At 34.6% G+C, this 22804-nt stretch overlaps 1 protein-coding gene across 1 annotated transcript; it reads right to left on the bottom strand.

Annotated features, from left to right (window-relative positions):
* Positions 1 to 83: 83 nt before the first annotated feature.
* On the bottom strand, positions 84 to 18519 carry LOC128985542 (NADH dehydrogenase [ubiquinone] 1 alpha subcomplex assembly factor 2). The gene is made up of 2 exons (XM_054405134.1): positions 18365 to 18519; positions 84 to 676 (listed from the first exon to the last, which is right to left on the bottom strand). The coding sequence occupies exon 2, from the start codon at positions 650 to 652 to the stop codon at positions 200 to 202; it is 453 nt and encodes a 150-aa protein (XP_054261109.1). The 5' UTR covers positions 653 to 676; positions 18365 to 18519; the 3' UTR covers positions 84 to 199.
* Positions 18520 to 22804: the final 4285 nt, after the last annotated feature.

The following is a 22804-nucleotide window of genomic DNA, read 5'->3' on the forward strand; positions in this document are numbered from 1 at the left end:
TTTTACTGTACTGTTTTGTTTTGTGTTAGCAGACAAACTTAAATATCTTGAGAACTAGGATTTTTAATAAGCAAAAAAAGGGATAATTTCATCTGAGTAATTTAATATTTACACACATAATAACAAGTTATCTAGTAAATAAATAGAGCCATTAAAACTAAGTTTCATCACATGCAGTATATATGCTTTAAGGCTTACTTTAATTCTCTGACTTCCACTTAGGATTTTTTGTTCCTGGGGCGAGTTCGTACTCTGGATACTCTGGAAAAGAATCTTTTCCCTTTGCTGCTCCTAATGCAGGTAGCTTTTCTTTTGTTCCCTTAAACATTTCTTCAATTTCAAGGGCTTTCTTCTTCTTTTCTAGGGCAAGGTTATAGTTTCTTATTACTTCTTCCTCAGCAGGAGGGTCCTTTCTCCTTCCTCTTAGCCAAGCTTCCCATTCTGCAGGTACCTCCCTGTCAAATCCATCTTCTTTTCCAATTGGCTCAAAGTACCTTGCCCTCTTGTTTCTGTTATCATCTGCAGGTATTTCAAAATACTTATTGCCAAAGTGATCAGTTCCTTTTAATTCCCCAGTAAATTTACGAGGTTTGAGAGAGTTAAATAGATTTTTAAATATTGTTAAAACAAGATCTCTTTCTTTCTTCTGCATAATTAAACCAGCCCACTGACAGTTCTGGAAAAAGTTTAATACATTTAGGAAAATGTTTTGTACAAATAAATGTATCTTTAAGAAATCTACATGTTCAACACAAACTTTACAAACATAAAAGTAACATAAACAGCAGTAGACAGATTTTTGGAATGATCAAGTAGAAGTGGGGTAAGTGTACGCGCCAAAACGACTAGTTGCACTTTAACTTACAATAACTTCAATTGTATTTCAGATATCTTAATGAAACTTGGTGAGCAGAAAGCTTGGAATGTTTTGTGTATGTGGTATTTTTTTTAATTGTAAATTATTAAACTTTTTTTTATATAAATTTTTTTATAAACTGATGTCCTGTGCGTACACTTGCCCCTGAAATCGGGGTAAGTGTACGCACCCCCCTTATACTTTTATTAACTCACATTAGGTGGAATCTGGGGCAAGTGGAGCATAGCTTAGAATCTGCTGATTAAAATGGTTTTTTATTTGTTAAATTAGCACCAACTGTTCAGGAGTTATGAACTTTTTTGTGGAACTCCGCATACAATTTTCATGAAACGGCTAATTGGTACATTTACAATTATTATTATTAGTGTGTTAATAAATTATTTTAAATGAATTAAATGCTGTAAAAAACTTATTTAATATCTCACAAATAATGGTAGGCTAGTTAGAATCTAAAAACACAATTTAAAATATGCGTAGGCCTATATATATATATATATATATATATACATGAATTTGAACGGATGGTGTTTTTGGTCTCTAGGGACCTCAAAACAAAAAAGTAAGTCGGTTATTGTTATTTTGTTACCAGCATAGCGACCCATAAGGCCCATGTTATTTTTTTTTTATTCCAAATTCATTTTTCGTTCTTATTTTCGAGCCTATTTTAATTTTTAAAGGGACTCTGCACACATATACAGGATAATATGTCTTTCATTTGGTACCAACAGCGAGTAATTCGGTCCAGTAGTATGGCCAGGCTAGCTGTCGCAAGTTTTGCAAAGGTTTTAGTGAATTTCCCATTTAGGGAATAAGCTATTACCGGTACCACAGACAATATACCGTAGTACTCGTGATAAGGCCTGAACCTGGGACGAGACCGATTTACTTTTTCATTTTGAGGTCCCTAGAGGCCAAAAACACCATCCGTTCGAAAATTCATATATATATAAATATATGTGTGTCTGTTAGCACGATAACTCGAGCAAAAATGATCTGATTTTGATGAAATTTGGTATAAACGTGTAAACCTACATTTATTCGAATGAGTTCGCAAACCAGCATGATCGGACTATGGGAACGGGGGTTTATGGGGGGTTTTATGGGGTAAAAATAGGTTTTTCCCATTTTTGACCCTAAAAACACAAAATTTCACAATTTCTTTCCAAACCATTTTGTAGAGCTTAAAAAAAAATAGATAATTTAGTATAATGAAGCGTTATTGTGCGCCTAATGCTAATGACTACGGAGAAAATTCCAAAAAATTGTAAAAATTTAAAATTCCCATGTTATTCTTATGGAGAATAAGTCAACTGTTGTAGGGCTAGTTTAATTGTCTTTGAACATATTTTGATCTAATTTGGAAAATACATTCATTTCTTACTAAATTATTAACATTTACAGAAAAAAAACTTTTTTACTCTCCCTGTTCCGGCAAACCTAAGTACTCGTTAAACTTATTCTATTTAGGCTAAATAGGGAATAAATGTAATATTTTTAAGGAGGCATTTTAGTGTAAATCCAATCAGGCTAATGGAAATTCACTTAGTCTGTAGGTTTGCTGTGGCGGGGGTATTTTAGTAGGCTATTTACGATAGCTTACCTATTAAAATTTTTTGTTTAGCTCTCATTTACAATATTATACCAAGATCAATATTGTGTTTGCTATCAAACACATGTGGTTATTAATCGACATAGGCACACTCAAAAGTTTCAAAATGAAACAAGCATTTAATAGGGTTTGAATTTCACAATAGGATAAGAAGTTTACTTGCACTGGTTAAAGTAAATAATAAGACCGCATGTTCATAATAGCCTATTTAGATCAAAAATATTGATTTGAGTACCTATACCTAGTTAATTAAAACTGCTGATTCGTGTAGTTTTTTTTTTTATATCCAATCACGTAAGATAAATATTATTAGTAATAACCTAATCTAGATTACATAGATGAAATGAAAATCTGTAAAACACTGTACCTATTTGATCAGTGGTAGTTTCTGTTTGTATATTACTTACTTAAAAGTCTTTGTTTAAAATAATTTGTTTAACATATGTTGTCAATAATAATTAAGCAATGATTTTGTATTGTAAACAGTCATGGAATAAAGAGAAACAACTTGAATGTTAAAAAAATACTTTTTACTTTTTATAAAATTAAACATGGCGCAGTCGGTAAAGATTTGATTAAGAATAATATCAGAAGAATATACACAGAAATGGAATTTAACAAACCGGATATCCTAAGCCTTGAAGGCAACTTGGAGGAAAATTTTAGGACATTTAAAGAAGAAGTGGAGATATATTTTGTAGCCACTGAAACCGAAAAGAAACCTAACTCTATACAAGCAGCAAGGCTTAAAAACCTACTAGGAAAAGAAGCATTGCAAATTTATAAAGATTTCAAACAAGATGAACCAGAAACAGTAAAAACGATATTAGAGACACTAGAGAAGTATTGCACGCCAAGAAGGAATGAAATCATGGATATTTATAAGTTTTTCAAAAGAAAGCAGCAACAAGATGAACCATTTAATAAATTCTATTCGGACCTAAAAAATTTAGTCAAACCATGTAAATTTGAAGAACAAGAGGAAAAACTGTTGAGAGCTCAGATAATACTGGGATTAAGTTCAAAAAATGTCCAAGAAAAACTTTTGAGAAAAGATCTAAAATTGGAAAAGGTAATAGAAACCTGCAAAATGATGGAGTTAACCGAACAAAATATGAATGAAATCAATGAGAAGAAAGAAGTACTTCAAATTACAAATATTCATGATGAGAAGAAAGAAGTTCATCAAGTAACTAAAACCTTTGCTGGGACACGTATGGACCAAACAGGTAAAAGACATTTTAAATGTTACAGATGTGGTGGTAGTCATGGAAAACAACAATGTCCAGCTTGGGGTAAAATCTGTAGTAAATGCAAAAAGTCAAATCATTTTGCAAGTATGTGTAGGACAAACTTAAATATTCTTTCTAATGAGAAATGTAACGAAGTAACTGATCAAAGTAGTAGTTCTTTTGTGCCTAATTGCCAAGGCTATGAGATTAACACAGTTTGTGTAGTTGATTCCATTGGTAATCAAGAAAAAGCTTGGTATAAAAGTGTTAAAGTTGAAGGGTTCAATGTAAGAATGAAACTTGATACTGGGTCTGAAGTAGACATTGTCCCATATTCCTTTGTAAAACTAAATAAACTACAAAATAGGATGAAGAAAAACCTAAACAAACTAATTTCATTCGGGGGGTTTCAAATAAATCCAGTAGGATACATAGATGCACAGATTGAGACAGAAAATAAAATGGATGTTGTAAAGTTAGTAGTGGTCAGTGGAGAATGTACTCCAATCCTAGGGCTGAAATCTTGTCTAAGTTTAAATTTAATAAAGAAGGTAGATACTGTTGCTAATGGTTTATCAGTAAAAGAAGATGAAGAAAAATTAAAAATTTATAACAATTATAAAGATGTTTTTGATGGTGTGGGTTGTTTCCCTGACATTTGTAAGATAAAATTAAAGGAAGATGCAGTACCACAAGTAAGTTCTGCTAGAAGAATACCATACAAAATTAAAGATCAATTTGAAAAGGCTTTAAATTCGCTGGTTGACAATGAAATTATTAAGCAAGTTGAAGAGCCGGTTGAATGGGTCAATAATATTGTAGTACTAGAAAAGCCAAATGGATCTTTAAGAATCTGTATTGATCCTACACAACTTAATAAATATATCATAAGAGAGAAGTATTCAATTCCTTTACTAGAGGACTTGGCTCCAAACTTAAGTAATAAGAAATACTTTACAATTTTAGATTTGAAAGACAGGTTTTATCATATAAAACTAGATGAAGAATCCAGTAAAATGTGTTCATTCAGCACAATCTTTGGAACTTACAGATTTTTGAGGGCACCTTTTGGCCTCTCTTGTGTACCTGAAATATTTCAAAGATTGGTACACAAATATTTCAAAGATATTAAAGGTCTTTCAATCTATTTCGATGATTTGTGCATTGCTACTGATACTAAAGAGGAAAATGATAAAATTATAAAGCAGGTAATGGAAAGAGCAAAACAGTATAATATTAGATTTAACTATAGTAAAATGCAATACTGTGTTAATAAGGTAAAGTATATTGGTGCTATATTCAGTGAACAAGGGATGCAACCGGATCCTTCAAAAATAGAAGCAATAAAGAATTTTAAAACTCCTACATCTAAGGTAGAATTACAAAGATTTTTAGGTATGGTAAATTACATCAGAAACTTCGTCCCTAATTTGGCTTCAATAGCATCACCTCTTAGAGATTTACTAAAAAAGAAAGTTCCCTGGCAATGGTATGAACATCATTCTAATGCTCTTGAAAAAATCAAACAATCACTCTGTAGTAATCAGGTCTTAGGGAATTTTGATCCATCTCTTCCTATTGAAATACAATGTGATGCTTCACAGGATTCTGTAGGGTGTTGTTGCATGCAAAATGGCAGGCCTGTTAGTTACTTTTCTAGAAGTCTGACCACAGCAGAAGTTAATTATGCTCAAATTGAAAAAGAATTATTAGCTATTTGTTTTTCGTGCAAGAAATACCACAACTATATATATGGAAATGAAAATGTATCAATTTTTACTGACCATTTACCTCTGTTGTCAATTTTTAATAAGCCATTGTTTAAAATTGTCAATAACAGAATAAGAAGACTCAGACTTAAATTGATGATATACAGTTTTAAACTAAAATATTTGCCAGGAAAAAACATGCATATTGCAGATTTTTTATCTCGGAATGGTATTAAAGATGAGGTTGAATGGCATGAACCCTTAGATGGTATTGTGCATTGTATTGAATCTTCTGAAGTGAAGTTTAGTGATAGAAGACTTGAGGAATTTAAAGAGGAAACAAGAAATGATGATGTTTTAAACAAAGTAATACAATTTAGTAAAACCCAATGGCCAAAATCTGTTAATGATGGTGATCTAAAGACTTATTTCAATATGAGAAATGATGTAACTCATCAAGATGGATTACTCTATTTGAATGACAGACTTATAATACCAAGTAAACTGAGGAAATTTATGCTGTCACACCTGCATGAGACTCATCTGGGAACAACTAAAATATTGAAAACTGCCAATTTATTTTTTTACTGGCCAGGAATGTCATCAGACATAAGAAATACAGTATCTCAATGTTCTATATGTATGAAACACCAACGTTCAAAATTGAATGAACCTTTAAAAGTTCACAGTGTTCCTCAAATACCCTTCATCAAGATTGGAGCTGATATTGCTGAATATGCAGGTAAATACTATCTTGTAACTGTTGACTTTTATTCACGTTGGATTGATGTATTTAAGTTGAACAGTAAAAACAGTAATACAATAATTGGTAAATTCAAAGAGCTATTTAGTCGAAATGGGATCCCTATGTATTTGGTGGCTGATAATCAACCATTTAATAGCTATGAAATGAAACAGTTTTCAATAAATTTGAATTTTACAATAATCACATCAAGTCCTCACTATCCAAAAAGTAATGGACTAGCAGAAAAGGCTGTAGGAATTGTAAAGAAAATGTTACAGAAGAGTGCTGAAAGTAAACAGGATTTTGAACTCTTCTTATTAAATTATAGAAACTCACCTGTTGCAAACCTGGACTATTCACCTTCTCAGCTTTTAAACAGCAGACACATAAGATCAAAACTACCTATACCAAACAGTTATTTACAGCCTAAAACAGTTTCTTTTGAGGTACATGAAAGCATAAATGAAAGCAAAAGGTATCAAGAACAAATGTATAACAGATCAGCCTTGAAAAAAGAAGATGAATTCCAAGTTGGAGAAGAGGTTTTAGTACAGGATATTAAAACCAAATTTTGGAATCCTGGTGTGATTTTTAAAAAATTACCGGAACCTCGTTCTTATTTGGTAAAATTAGAAAGTAATATTGTTTTAAGAAGAAACACACACCATATAAGAAAAATTAAATCTATGTTAAAAAAGAAGGACAGTCAAGACGGCTAAAAAAGGGAGATGTTTGTATATTACTTACTTAAAAGTCTTTGTTTAAAATAATTTGTTTAACATATGTTGTCAATAATAATTAAGCAATGATTTTGTATTGTAAACAGTCATGGAATAAAGAGAAACAACTTGAATGTTAAAAAAAATACTTTTTACTTTTTATAAAATTAAACAGTTTCCAAATGGCGTGTAATACTTTCTCTGTATTATTTTATCAGTGGTCGGCATCTGAATGTTTATCCTTCCTACTGTGTTTAGGTCTTATATTGGCTTCATCTTAAACATATGCTATGATTCTTTGTTTTGTTTACATTTACGTTGTTATTTCGTAACCATCATGGCAACCCACACTGCCAATGTTAAAAGTTAAAACCTTTGAGTTACTTTTAAATTATAAGTTATAGGCATTATTAAAAATTGAAACCTTCCAAACATTTTTCGAAACAACCTAGGTAAGTTTGGCTAAAATATGTTCAGCCGTTATTGAGTGATATTGTTAGAAAGTTTGCATTGAAGCCGATCCCAAAGAGCTTCGCTTATCTCCGCTCAGTAATATATTTTTGACAATTACTGATAGGGTGAAGTGGGGTAAGTGTACGCACGGGGCAAGTGGACGCGATGACTATAAATAAGCCATAAATGGGGGAAAAAAATTTTAATTAATCTTATTATATGATTTGAAATGTGATCTTTCAGATTCTGAAGTCAGAAATCAGCATTTATAATTATTTATACATGAAAATTAAGTTTTAAAACACCTTTGCATTTCTACTTACTACGAAAGTACCGCCTTCAAATTTTGAAAAATCATATAAAATCAAAAAATAGAAATAAAAATTTGAAAATTGGTACACTGATACAGTTTTGTAAGAGGAATCCAAAAATGTGGTTTATGTACCTCTAAAATGTATTGTTAAAAAAAATAGGGGGCGTACACTTTCCCCGGGCCAAACAGTGGTTGGGGGAAGTGTACTTCCAGCCCCGGGGTAAGTGTACATAGCCCTAAATGCAATGACAAAAAATGCATTCGATGACATCGGGCCTGTCGTTAGGTTTATAAGAAAAAAAGGTGACAACATGTTTTACTGGCCTGAAAAAGAAGACTGTTCAGTCATTCCTGAAGAGGATGTGCTCAAAATGGTACCAGAACCTACACCAGGCAGAAGGGGGGAGTTAATATTTGACGCTTCTCTCTTTTCTGTCAATGTTCAATAAAAAAAATTAAAAAAACTAGCTGTAAATATGTAAATAATAAGTATTTTCAAAGCAAGTGAACAGTTCATTCAATATAGTGTTAGTGAAATAGTCATGTGGCCTAATATGAACTGCTTAAGAATTATTTGGCGGAATAAAAAAAAAAGTCATTTACAGTGCAGAATTCACCTCAAGGAAAGAATTGTATAGCCTATATATATATACAGGGTGAGTTTTAATTGTCCCCCCCCCAACTTTTTTCTACATTTTTTCAAATATCAATCCCAGACCACTTCCAAACATTGTTGGGTAGTAAGTACTTCATTTTGACAAGGTGGTCATTTCCGGCCGCCATCTTGGATCCGCCATATTGGATGCAAAACTTTTTTTTCAAATGTAAAGGTGGGGTTGTGACCCATTATTTTGAACTACATTTTTACCTTGATTACAATGCCGCAAACCGTTTTTAAAAATCTTGATTCATTCCAAAGTTAAGAGGGCTTTTTAAAACTTTATTTTTAGCCCATTTTAACATTGTGCATTTACAAACTAAGACCATAATCCCAAAATAGTGCTAGATAATGATAAGTATACACTACCAGTAATTGTCCACCTATTTTCACTTGGTTATGACTGATGTATTTTTTTCGGCCGCCATCTTGGATCCGCCATTTTGAAATGTGATAAATTATTTTAAATATGAAAAGGGTGTTGTGACCCATCATTTCTAACTACTTTTTTAAGCTGAACTTAATTCCAAAATCTGTTTTTCATTTTCATTTTTTGATTTTGAAATATTGACATTTTTAACAAAAAAATTTAAATATTTCATAAATAAATCATGATAACAAAAAATGGATTGCGGCATTGAGTTTAGCTTAAAAAAGTAGTTCAAAATGATGGGTCACGACACCCCCTTCATATTTAAAATAATTTATCACGTTTCAAAATGGCGGATCCAAGATGGTGGCCGAAAAAAATACATCAGTCATAACCAAGTGAAAATAGGTGGACAATTACTGGTAGTGTATACTTATCATTATCTAGAACTATTTTGGGATTATGGTCTTAGTTTGTAAATGCACAATGTTAAAATGGGCTAAAAATAAAGTTTTAAAAAGCCCTCTTAACTTTAGAATGAATCAAGATTTTTAAAAACTGTTTGCGGCATTGTAATCAGGGTAAAAATGTAGTTCGAAATAATGGGTCACAACCCCAATTTTACATTTGAAAAAAAAGTTTTGCATCCAATATGGCGGATCCAAGATGGCGGCCGGAAATGACCACCTTGTCAAAATGAAGTACTTACTACCCAACAATGTTTGGAAGTGGTCTGGGATTGATATTTGAAAAAATGTAGAAAATAGTTGGGGGGGGGGACAATTAAAACTCACCCTGTATATATATTTATTTGTATTAACATAGCAGTGGATTGTGCAGTCTGGAGACAGTGTGTTGGCGAGGCAAAGTACCTCCATAGGCAAAGTAAGTACATTGTACATTGTGTATATATATGTGTCCGGTAGCGCGATAATTTAAGCAAAAATCATCCAATTTTGATGAAATTTGGTACAAACGTGTAAACCTACGTCTATTTGAACAAGTATGGGAACAGGGGTTTAGCCTATGGGGGGTTTTATGGGGTAAAAATTGGTTTTTCCCATTTTTGACCCTAAAAACTTAAAATTTAGTAATTTCTTTCCAAACCATTTTGTAGAGCATAAAAAAATAAATAGTTTAGTATATTGAAGCGTTATTACGCGCCTAATGATTACGGAGAAAATTCCAAAAATCTGTAAATTTAAAATTCCCACATGTTGTTTTTATGGATAATAAACTTGTTTATGAACATATTTTGATCAAATTTGGAAAATGCATTCATTTCATACTTGCAGATTCGGCAGTCTCAATCTACTGGCTAACTTGACTAATGCATGTTTTTTTTCATATTTTTATCATTGAAAGTAAATATCATTAGAAGTATAAATACCCCCGCCACAGCAAACCTGCAGACTAAGAGAACCATTTGCCTGACTGGATTTACACAAAAATGTCTCCTTAAAAATATCAAATAGGCCCTACTTCTAATCTACCAATTCCTCGACATTCCACTTCTTTTTTAGAAACATTCATTACAATTCCGTAAAACTATTTAATGGTCTTCGGGTACAGTTTCTCAGCTGGGCTATGCTAATATCAATTGAAACAAAGTTATCGAATTGAAAATAAAATCGACATTTTAAACTACCGTAGCCTATATCAATTATAAAATTAAACAACTGTCATAACCTAACCTTTAACTAACCAAACTTGCTGATAATGAAAAAAATTGAATAAAGGATTACTCAGGCACGGCACGGCCCTAGGGACTTTGCCGCCCTGGGCGAGATCGGCGACCGCCGCCCCCCGGGGGGTCCGGGGGGATATGGAATTCCCCCCAGCAAGTAAGGGGGGGTCTGGAAAATGTTAGAAAAATAACTTCTCTAAATACTATATTTAAGCGTTTAGGAAGTTAAATCTGGTGTTAATACTTAATACAATTTTATGCAATTTTGTACTTATGAAATTAAACTTTTTGCCTTAATTGCATGTGGACTAGTTTTTATTGCATTTATTTTTTAAGTACTTAGGCTAGGCTTTTTGTTATATGATAACATTTGACGTTATGTTTCTCTATCCTTTAACACTGAATATTTTGATTAATATGTTAACGGGACTTGGCCTATTTAAAAAAAAAATTTTTGAAAGGCGAGTAATAAAATAACTTAACTTCGTTGTTCCATTGCCACACCAGCTAACGCCATCAAATTTTTTCTTTTCGGGGCGAAAAACCCGATCAGTTTACTTTGTTTCGACATAAACTACTCATGAGACACCACGGAATACGAAAATCATAAAAACACACTGGCACAATAATTAACACCAGGTGCCGGATCAAGCGTAGTGTGGGTGACGGGGTAGAGGAGGAGGGTGTCGATGGGCGGTTGAACGCGCAACGTCCTGTGACTCACGTCTGTTTGGCACGCAAATATCCCACCCCACCACTGCTACCGGCTACCGGCATGTAGTTTATCTGTTTCCATTTATTCATCGATAATGAAAGTATACGTACAAACAAACAAGCTTAGTACAATAGGCATGACATTTGATGAACTATTTTATTGCTCACGTTAAAACGATTAATTTCAGGTAGGTGTAAAAGGTGAAGTGGTGGTGGTAGGGGGAGGGGCGGATAAGCTGACCTTCCGTGACTTGTGTCTGTACTCTGTTTCGCGCGCAAAAACCATACTACTTTCACTGGCATTGCAGTTTAGTTACAATTTATTAATATTGAAAGTATACTTTCGAAAAACAAGCTTGATACAATAATAGTAAAATTAAAAAGGTTCACTATTTAACTGCATACGTTAAAACATTATTTTTTTAAATGTTATTACAATTTTTTACCCATTATAGGTTGAAGGGGGGGGATATATCCCCGATTTTTTGGTTTTTGTTTAAAATCTGACCTAAGAGTCGGCAGGACTTTTGGCCATCTTGGATTTCCCCCACAACGGCAATGTTATTAATTGTTGAAGCAAATTACGACATTGTTTATTAAGACAAAAAGTTGCAAAATATCTCATTTTTGCAACTCCTCTCTCTCGGAGGGAAGGGAAGCCCATGCTACCAAAATAATCAATAATAAAGTAAACACAACGTCGTGGGAGGGGGCAGAGAGAGAGAGAGAGAGAGAGAGAGAGAGAGACAAATAATTCAATAAAAAAACAACAACAAATATTTTTAGCTTATTATATTACCATAAGATACTTCAGACCTAATTTTCAAAGGAAATCATGAAAAAAGATTTTTATTAGCAAACTAACTATTAAAAATAGTGCAAAGAACAGAGTAACGGGTGTTACGGTAAATGAGCCTCTCACTTGAGGTCATATATCTCAAAACTCTGTGAATTGAGTGAGGATAAATAAATAAAAATATAAACTAGAGATTACAAGCTTTAAATGCATATATAAAACTATTTAAACTGAAAATTTCACCAGATTTATGAGCATATATTTCCAGTAACGGGTGTTACAGAAAATAGTAACGGGTGTTACGTGTGCGAGAAAACCATGTATACTACCCTAGTTATTGAGTTTTCAGGGTTAAATATATAACAACATGCTTTGGAAACACTTATATATTTACCAGAAATTAATTTTACATAAAAATACATGACTTAATGTAAAAAAATGTGTCCTTAATTGCGCTTGCAATTTAAAAGCAGTTGTACCAGTTAATTACTGTTATTAACTAGATCTATCTACGAATAAAAAATTGAAACTCTTTCAAAAACATTTACTTTCTTTTCAAAAATGTACAAGATTATTGTAAAAATACTCTTGGGTTTTACATGAGGATTTGGCAGTTTACCAATGATTTGATCAAGTTGGACGTAGGTTATGTCCCCATCATCAGCAATAAAGGTAGTGTTTTCAGGGCCACGAGATTTCAAAAACACTACTGACACACACTTTTCATCTTTTCCAATGCTTCCTTGTGTTATTGCAGCATACCTGTAGGTGGTTCCTAAAGAAGTGCCTCGAAAGCTTGGAACATTTACCAGTACAAACATACCAGAATGTATTTCTTGTGGGTCTAGAATAGGAATCGCTTCTACAAACTGGCAAGTTTCAGGGTTGTCTTCATCTGAATCGGTGTATACATTCCCATACCGAACACGACTACTCCCCTCTTCTACTGTCTCAATACTGGAATCTGTAGACTCGTCTGAAAGTTGGTCTTGAACGATCTTGACTTTTTTCATCAGGGATGATGACGTCTTTCCTACGAGAATGTTATTTGCATCATACATTCTGAAATGATGGCTGGATTGTATTTCAGGAATTTTCAAAATGTTCTCCCAAAATCTGCATGATTTCATTGTCCAATACTTCACTCTTATCTACATACATACTAGCTATACCTGTAACATTTGTATTTACATGATCAAAAAATTCTTGGGCACTTCCAATGTGGATATTCAATTACCTTTTACCGCCATCCAGACATGTCGTTTTACAGTCGCACCAATGCCGTCTACGGCTCCCTTCCCATGACTGCTTGCAAAGAAGATCCACTGAATTGTTAAGCCAGAGTCTTTTTCTAGCTTGGAGATTCCAGACATGGTAAAAATTCTCAGTTCTTCAATTGAAGGATAGTTTACCTTGATATCAGTGATAATTCTCTTCAAGAAAGTAAATACACAGTATTTGCTATGACTTGTATCATTGCTTACAATAGCATAAGACTTAGATTCATTTTTAGGCAACCAAACACAACAAGTGAAGATACCAACTTGTTGGTGGCTCCAATGAGCTGATTGTATTTCCTCTTGGTACGTGAGAGCGTAATTCTCAGCAAAATCTATTTGTACAGTTGCACAAGTCTCTGAACAATTTTCATCTTTTAGATCTTCCTTACACTTTTCAAAATAATTCTCTTGTAGTTTTTTTTTTTTTACGTGACAATGAACTTTAAAGTGGGTGATCTTTTTTTCTATATCTTTTATTGCTTCAGACATTTTACCTGTGATAACAGTTTTAAGCTGAACTCCACCTTTATCTTCAGTCCACTGTTTCCAAGTTATCTCTAAATCCAAATCCAATCCTACTGTAAGATCTGTAACCTTGCGTGTAGAACATGTTGGGCATTTTTCAGATGCACAATTATCATTAGTTATATGACAACACAGATAATCCAAAAGCTCCTTGTGGTTATTTGGAAATACCTCATGACGTCGAGATATGCCTTCAAGCAAGGGTAAAGCAGGACGCTCATACAAGCTACCTTATCTGAAACTTAAAGAGTTTAACGGGGAACTAAGTGAGTAGCTCCCATTTTGGTATCAATTTAAGAAGATCGACGAAGGCCAGAATGTAGACCCAGCAGATAAGATCCAGTATCTTATAATGGCAACTGTGGTTGGATCGCCTGCCCGTGACTTGGTTGAAAGCTACCCTGCAACGCCTGAAATGTACAAAGAAGTTGTTGAAGCTCTAAAGAGTCGATTTGGAAGAGACGATCTCTTGAAAGAGTATTACATGAGGCAAATGTTGGCTCTAACGATACAGAACGTCACAGGCACAGGTAAAGAAAAACCAACTTTGTCGGTTCTTTATGACAAGATCCAGTCACACTTAAGGAATCTTAATGCACTGGGAGTGACAGAGTATTGTGCCTCACTGCAAATACAGATGGTAACATCAAGTCTGCCCGAAGAAATCCTCAAACTTTGGCAGCGAACAACGAACCATAACTATAACAATCATGAAAGTTCATCCAAAGAAGTTTTGGAGAATCTGTTGACGTTCCTTAAAAACGAGGTAGAGGGAGAACAAAAAGTAGGCCTATCTATGGCATTGGAAGGGTTTGGAATTGCAAGTACCAAACACAATGTAAGACACCCCTCAAGTTCCTCTCAAGTTTCGTCTTCTATTAAAACAAATAAAGGTTTTGAGAAGCAAAACAATCGGAATCCTTTTGAGAAACAGCCTTCGGCGGCGGCACTTGTCTCGACTACGGAAGGTACTTATTCATTGACTTGTGTGTTTTGTGATAAAAACCACAGATCTCAAGATTGCGTGAAAGCTTTGGATATGACTCTTCTTGAGCGAAAAGATATTTTAAAGAAGAAAAGATCTTGTTTCAAGTGTTTAAAAGGTCGACACATGAGTAATTCCTGTAAAGCTATGGTAAAATGTTCAGCTTGTTTAAGAAAACACTATCCGATTATGTGTCAAGATCTACAAAAGAAAACTACCGTTTCCTTAAATAAAGCTGAAAGATCTGATGAACAGAAACCTAGGCCTATTTCTGAGGATAGTACAAGTCAGGCATTAGTGTCAAGTACTAGTAAATCAACAGTGGTTTACCTAAGCACACTTCTTGTGAAAATCGTCATGGGAACCCAAGAACACACAGTTCGTGCGTTGATTGACTCTGGAAGCCAAAAAGTTTTATTTTGAAATCTTGTGCGACTGATTTAAAACTGAAGAGAATTGGTAAAACTGTGACGAGTCAAGAGTTGTTTGGGGGACAGAAAACGAATTTAAGGTCTCATGGAGTTTATTCTGTAAAACTTCAATCCACAACTGATGGTTTTAATGAAGAGTTCAAAGTTTTGGACACGCCTCGTATCTGCGGATTCATACCTAAAGTGTCGGACGTCAGAATATATGAAAATCTCAAAGCAAAAGGCGTGATTTTGTCGGACTTTTGTGAATCCTCAGAAAAAGTAAGTGATATACAGTTGCTTCTTGGAGCTGACAGTTGGCCTAAATTGATTACATCGGAGTATGTAAAAATAGGTAATGATTTGGCTGCTGTGAAAACTAAACTAGAATGGACACTAGTTGGTGAATCTGAATCAGACAGTGAAACTAGAATGACTTCTTCGATGTTATTGACTCTTACAAATCAAGTTAATCCATCTCACTTTTGGGACCTTGAACTTTTATTAATTAAGGACCCTGGTACGAAAAAACTTCAGAGTGAAAAAGATAGTCAAGTAGCTGAGTTTTTTGAAAATACTGTTCAACAAGAAGATTCTGGGAGATATGTTGTCAAACTTCCTTGGAGTGAAGGACAGCCTGTACTAGAGGACAATAAATACGTCGTAGAAAAGAGACTTTGTTCTACTACCAAAAAACTGAAACTTATTGGTAAGAACGATGATTATGATTCTGTGTTTGATTCCTGGCTTAATCTTGAAATAATCGAGAAAGTTCCCGAACATGAGTTATGTAATATTAATGTACACTACCTTCCCCATAGAGCTGTTTTTAAGGAAAGTAGTACAACTAAGGTACGCCCAGTGTTTAATGCATCCACTGTCGACACTAATGGTCATAGTTTGAACAATTCCATGGAAAAGGGTCCTAACGTAATTGAGCTAATACCACTTGTTCTAACTAAATTCAGACAAAATGCTATTGGTGTCATATCGGATATTGAAAAGGCATTTCTTCAGAATTTAGTATGCCCTGATGACAAGAGACCGGTTACGGTACGATTTTTATGGTGGGAAAATGGAAAGATTGTTGCATTTCGCCACAGTAGAGTTGTTTTTGGTGTTACGTCAAGCCATTTTTGGCTTGGTGCAGTCTTATCTCACCACATTCAAAAAGCTCCTGAGCATTTAAAGGAGACAGGTGACAAACTGGCTCAGTCCTATGTGGACAATTGTGTCACTTCAGTAAATAGTGAAAATGAACTAGACAAATATTTGTTAGAAAGTAAAGAAATTTTAAGTACAGCATGCTTCAATTTATGTGGCTGGATATCCAATTTGAGAAATCCAGATGATGAAGAGAATGTTCTTGGTCTCAAGTGGAATTGTGGATTAGACACGTTAGGTTGTAATCTAAAACTGTTAGAAGGAGAACCTGTTGAATTTTTCACGTTGGACTCCACTTTCCACGGTACAGCGGATTTACGACCCCATTGGATTCACGATGGCAGTACTGTAAGCATCACAATGAAGATACCGTTGCAAAGGTCCAGGGATAAAAGTAAAGAATGGGATGACCCTCTCCCGTTGGATTTAGTAAAAACCTTATTCAATGATTTAGATTGGATACAAATTGAAGACGAATGCAGTTTTCAACGAATAAAGTGGAAATTTAACCCCACTGCACCATGGTGGGGAGGATATTGGGGTGGTTAATAGGCCTACGTGTGTTAAAAGACCTTCTTAAGAAAACTTTAGGACAAACATCACTGTGTTACGAAGAACTGATGACGTTAGTATGTGAGTGTGACTGTCTTATGAACAGCCGTCCCTTGACTTATGACAGTGATAACAAGAATGAACTTACGAATGGTTTTATACAAATTGTTGAACTGTTCAAGTATTTGACATTTTCTGATTTTCGGAATTAAGTGTTTGTAAATTGCCGTCACTTCTCAATTTACAAAGGTGGGGAGTGTGTTAAGAATACAATTTATAAGACTTTGGTTACTGTACTGTGTGGAACTAAACATAACTTATGATCATATGTTTGATTTATTTATTCTGATTTGTAAACAGAGTAGGTAGTAGATTTGTGATGAATTTTTAAGAATATAAAGCTTCTTTTAGAAAGTGGATAAAGCCGGGTTTACACTATGTAGCAAAAACTGCTATATAACTTTTGCTATATAACATTATTATATAACTTTTGCTATATAACTTTTGCTATATAACATTGCTATATAACTTTTACTATACAAAAAGTTACAGACAATTTTGTGATTCCGGTGCCCGTGCTATAGGCCTATGTTATATGTAGCTCAACCTCATTTACATTCTGTATCGAAAATGTAGAGCCGAAGAGACATTGTTCGAGGCAGATCACGGTGATCGGAAGTCAGAAGCGGAAGCGATCCATAATTAAAACGCGAAATAAGGCGGTGGTAGATTCAAAAACGTTTTACGTATGACCACAACGCCGGTTGTCCACGGAACAGTTCAATTAAAGTTTATAATAGCATCCGGATCCCACGCACTGTAGCACAGTCCTTTCATTGTAAACAAAGATCCCCGAGCAAAAACGTCCGTACACAGGAGGCTACAACTGTGAACTTTTGTGAACTGTTGACACTAAATGCTACATATAGCCAAGGCCACACTAAAAGCCTTGATATAGCAGATGCTAGACGCAAAATATTTGTATAACATTCCTACATATAGTAATGTTAGATATAGCACGCATTTCTTTTGATCTTTACCGACTCCCGATGGATAGCACAATTTTTGCTATATATAGCAGAATCTGCTACATATAGCAGTGTTATATAGCACTTTTGAAATGTGACTTTTTCTACTTCTAGCAAATGTTATATAACATTGCTAGATGTTACACAAATCTGCTATATAGCAGGTTTTGCTACATAGTGTAAACCCGGCTTAAAACCGGTTTTTTATTTAGCTAATACTTGTTAGAACCTAAAATCAGGGAATATTTTTTTTATATTTTTTAAGGATTATTCCCCCAAGTTGTAAAAATGTTTATAGGCCTATAGCTTAAAGGCCTATATATGAATTTGAACGGGTGGTGTTTTTGGCCTCTGGGGACCTCAAAACAAAAAAGTAAATCGGTCCCGGGTCCAGGTCTTACCATGAGACCTACGGTAATAGGTAGCTAATTCCCTAGCCTATATAGGAGATCCGCCAAAACTAAGGATTTCATCCCAAAGAGTAGGCCTAATAGTGTTCGATTAAAAAAAAAAAACTGGTACGATTTATCAAACTAACCTAAACTATGGAGGGCAACTCTTGAGTCCAGTAGCATTGATAAAACATAATCACTAGTAGCTAGCTATGTGTACTTTGTTTTGTTACTAAGCAACTTTCTCGTCTTGTCCTTCCTTGTCCCCTACTTACTTGCACTTGTCATCTACTTCTTCTACATCTACTCACTCACTCACTGATCTAACCTCTACTAAACGGTACGACTGTACGAGACCCGAGACCTTGCCGTCAGACCGTCACCTCCGTTTGTCTAGAAACGGGACGCACGATTTTTATTTCAGCTGCAGTTTTTTAATACGGACAATACGAGAGTTTAAAAATTAGAAATTAAAAAAAATTATTGTAGACCTAAAACTAAACAAATATATAGTTAATTTTTTAATTAAACTGTCATAACCTGACCTAACTAACCAAACTTGCTGATAATGACAAAATTGAATGAAGGTTTACTAATAGAAAAAATAATTCTGTTCATAAAATAAAACTATAAATGCCTCAAATTAAATTTTATATTTTTTAATTATAAAATTAAACTGTGATAACCTAACCAAACTAACCAAACTTGCTGATAATGAAAAAATTGAATGAAGGTTTACTAATCGAAAAAAGTTCTGTTCATAAATTAAAACTATAAATAGCTCAAATTCAATTTTATAAGGTTTTAATTATAAAATTAAACTGTTATAACCTAACAAAACTAACCAAACTTGCTGATAATGCAAAAATCTTAGACAAAAAGTTTGTGCTCCCGATGGGTTTCGATCGAACCTGGTACCATAAGTTTCGTACTTTCGTAGCCCGGCACGCTATCCAATAGACCACTGAGGCCGATGGTTTCATTTCGTTTCATTGCGCTAATGGTGTTCCCTCAGCCAATAGAATGCTCTCATTTTGTTCTTGTAAAAATAACTGCAGCTGAAATGAAAATTGTGCAAACGGCACAGCGTGTAGCGAGCGAAGGTTTAACTCCAATAATGACTAGACTTTAGGACTAGACTAGGACTGGAGGTAGTGGACGGAGGACGGCAGGCTCGGGCACGGGCGCTGACGGAATGGGCACACGGGAGGGACTAAGGCTAAAGGTGTAGCGACGTCATTTTTATTTTATTTTATTTTATTTTATTTCAACGGACATTCCATTTTGTTTGATGTGGTACTAAAGATACATTGTACAGTTCAAGATGACTAATATTAAATAACAAATGTGAACTTTTGACACTTAGACATAGGTAACAAAACAAATAACAATAATAGTAATTAACAATAATGTAGTAATTAACAACAATAATGTAGTAATTAACAACAATAAATTATAGCAAAAACATAACAAAGACGATCGTATTACATAATAACCATAAATAACAAGGAAAACAGGCATGTTTGAGAGAATAAATAGCTTAAATAAGTATAACAGATTATGACTAGAGCAATTAATTATGAACAACTTTGTTTAATATTTACAAGGAACATGCAGTTTAATGAATGTGATTTTGAAAAGAAACAAGGAAAAAAAACAAGTGTAAACAATGATTATTACCAACAAGGATATTGAAGATACAAAAAAAAATAAATAAATAAGCTAAACACTCACGCACTATCTGCCTGTTCAGGCGTGTGGCCCTTTAAAGGCGCCACCTAACACAAGCACACCATTCACCCACAAATTCCGAATGCGATCCTTTAAAGGCATCGCCAAGCACAACCGCACAAACTCACTTTACCAACACGTATCATCTGGGCTGTCGTTATTGGATGAGGCGTCGCTTTACCGCTCTTCTAAAACTGGCCAGGTTGCTGTTGAAGAAGTCAACACTGGAGGAGACGGTGTTGCCGTGGCGCTGTATCCTGGGCAAGGTACTGTTCTTCTCGTAATTGGTGGACTGGTGGGCTCTACCAAAGAGTTCAGTTGACCTTGTGCCACTAGGAACGCGAAAATGGATTCCCTCCAGTATCTCAGGACAGTCTATTATTCCGTTGACAAGTTTAAAGAGAAAGATGATATCCTGGAGTTTCCTTCGGGTTTCCAGTGTATCCAACTTCAGCAGACAAGATACCTCATCCATTGGTACAGATCTGTAAGTGAACCCAAGTCTCAAGCCGACCAGGCGTAATAGTCTGTTCTGTACTGACTGCAATGTGGACACTGCCGTTACCTGGTGTGGGGACCATACAATAGATGCATATTCAAGTATGGGTCGCACATAAGCACAGTAAAGCAGCTTTAGCGTGGATGGGTTTGTACCCAGACAGCACGTGAGCTTGGACTAAACTTGGTTTTTACATATTTCAGAATTGGTATGACAAACTTGGAGTTTGGAACCCACTACAAATTTAAAACAGCTTTCGTTAAGTGAACTTGTGTGAATGAGCCAAAACTAAACTTGTTTTATTTACATATATAACCTGGTTGGCCAAGTCTACAATTTAAACACCTAACCAGACCCACGACAAGCTTGTTCATGTGAGTCTAAAGTGAGCAGTGCCATATGACAAAAGAATTTTCCCTCCACCCCTACCCACCACACGCTTCTAAAACCTGTTTCTTTGTGCTGAACCACCATTTTTGTTGGATTTAGACTTCCTCACTCTCAGTTGTCAGTTCTCACTTATCTTGTTTTGGTGTTGTGAGTTGCTCGTTTCGTCACTAGTTGTGAGTTTTGTTTGTGGTTTTGATACCAAGATGAAGCAAAGAAGAATTAAGGGATTCCTAGCTGTAAAGGTAAGATTTACACTCCATTGATAAAAAATATACTTGTGTTGGTTAGTCTACGATGATATAAGTAAGCTAAGTTAAGCAAACAATTAATTTAATTGCATCAAGAACCCCAGAATTTTGTTTATAGCCTACCTAAACCTTTAGCACTTTAACCTTTGTCATACTCAGCGCTTCACTGAATCGACAACGTCTTAACGTCTACTGCTGAACTCTACAGAACAGTGCCAAAATTTTTGTTTAACCTTAACCATTATAGTCAATGCCTTAACCTACAGATAAAAACAAGCCAAACCATTATTTTATGTTGTTTGTATTCAGTAGCCTTGTTGATAAGTGTAATTTCCTTTATCACATGCTGTAATCATTATAAAAGTAAAACAGTAAGAAATAAAAGTTTGATAACAATTTTAAAAACAAGAGTAAGTTAACACCCTGTGTTTGCAACACCAACAAAAATGCCAAATAATCAAATAATTCTAATAACAAATAAAAATTATGAAAAATTATTTAAATAATAAATTTTAATAAACCAAATAGTTCGTCTAATGCAATTGTATTTTTTTATAGATCTTCTGAAGCAGGCGGTGGAGTTGATGGATTCAGAAAAGAAGTTGAAGGTGAAGTGGAAGATAGTGGGCATTGTATTTATTATATTAATAAATTGTCTTGAAATGTGAATGTCTTGTTTTCTAAACCTAACAGATCATATATAACCAATATTTTTTTCCAAGATCACTTAAGACTCATAAAATAGGCTTCATTTATTGATCATAAATGTTTCTTGGTAAAAAATAATTATATATTTATGTTTAAGAAAAAATGTGGGCTAGCAAATGAATGGTGTGAAACAGCTTATATGTTAAATAGGTATAAATTATATTACTATTACTATAGCCTATTATAAAATTTTCATTATTATCTCTGATCATGACAGTAAGTCATAAAACTTCGTACCAAGTCTGAGTGAGTCTATATGTGTGAGCTTGTTTGCCCAAGTCTAAAATGTGCTAAAACCAATTCCAATATGAGTCTAGGCCAAGTCCAATATGAGCCTACTAAAATTGGGCTTGGGTCTCCAAGTCCATAATGAGCCTCTTTAATTTATCAGTGTGAGCTTGTTTGCCCAAGTCTAAAATGTGCTAAAAACAATTCCAATATGAGTCTAAGCCAAGTCCAATATGAGCCTACTAAAATTGGGCTTGGGTCCCCAAGTCCCGAACAAGTCCATAATGAGCCTGCTTAATCTACCAGACCTATTTTGTATCCATCATTCCAAGCTTAGAGTAGGTTTGTGACCATGAGTTCACTGTAGGTTTGGGGTTGGGACTTGGGTTGGACTTGGGGAGCCAAACCCATAACAAGTTGAACAACTGCCAACTTCGGTCTCTAAAACAAGTCAAAACCAAGCCTACAGACTTTGGTGCCTGAGTCTAAACCAGGCTTGGGAACTTGGGCCAATGGACTTGGAACAAGTTCCCAGCAAGCCCATTGTGCTGTTGGGGTAAGGTAGTGTGAGGATCTATATATTAGACCTAAGTTCCTGCTTGCTCTGGATGAGATGTTATTGATGTGGTTGGTAAAACTTAAAGAAGAGTGCATCAAAATTCCAAGGTCCTTGGCTTCATCCTTTCTCTGAAGACTACAACCACTGAGAGTGTAACTTGTGTTATGTCTAGAACGTGTTCTATGGAAGGACATGTAAAAACATTTTTCTTTGTTAAGCACCA

This window comes from Macrosteles quadrilineatus, unplaced genomic scaffold, assembly GCF_028750875.1.
Source record: "Macrosteles quadrilineatus isolate MER2022 unplaced genomic scaffold, UCM_ALF_1.0 Scaffold_1__1_contigs__length_201487025, whole genome shotgun sequence".
NCBI classification, from domain to species: Eukaryota; Metazoa; Arthropoda; class Insecta; order Hemiptera; family Cicadellidae; genus Macrosteles; species Macrosteles quadrilineatus.

Bases quoted from the DNA above. Each gene is read 5' to 3' on its own strand.
- LOC128985542 (XM_054405134.1), bottom strand. From the start codon at position 652: ATGCAGAAGAAAGAAAGAGATCTTGTTTTAACAATATTTAAAAATCTA.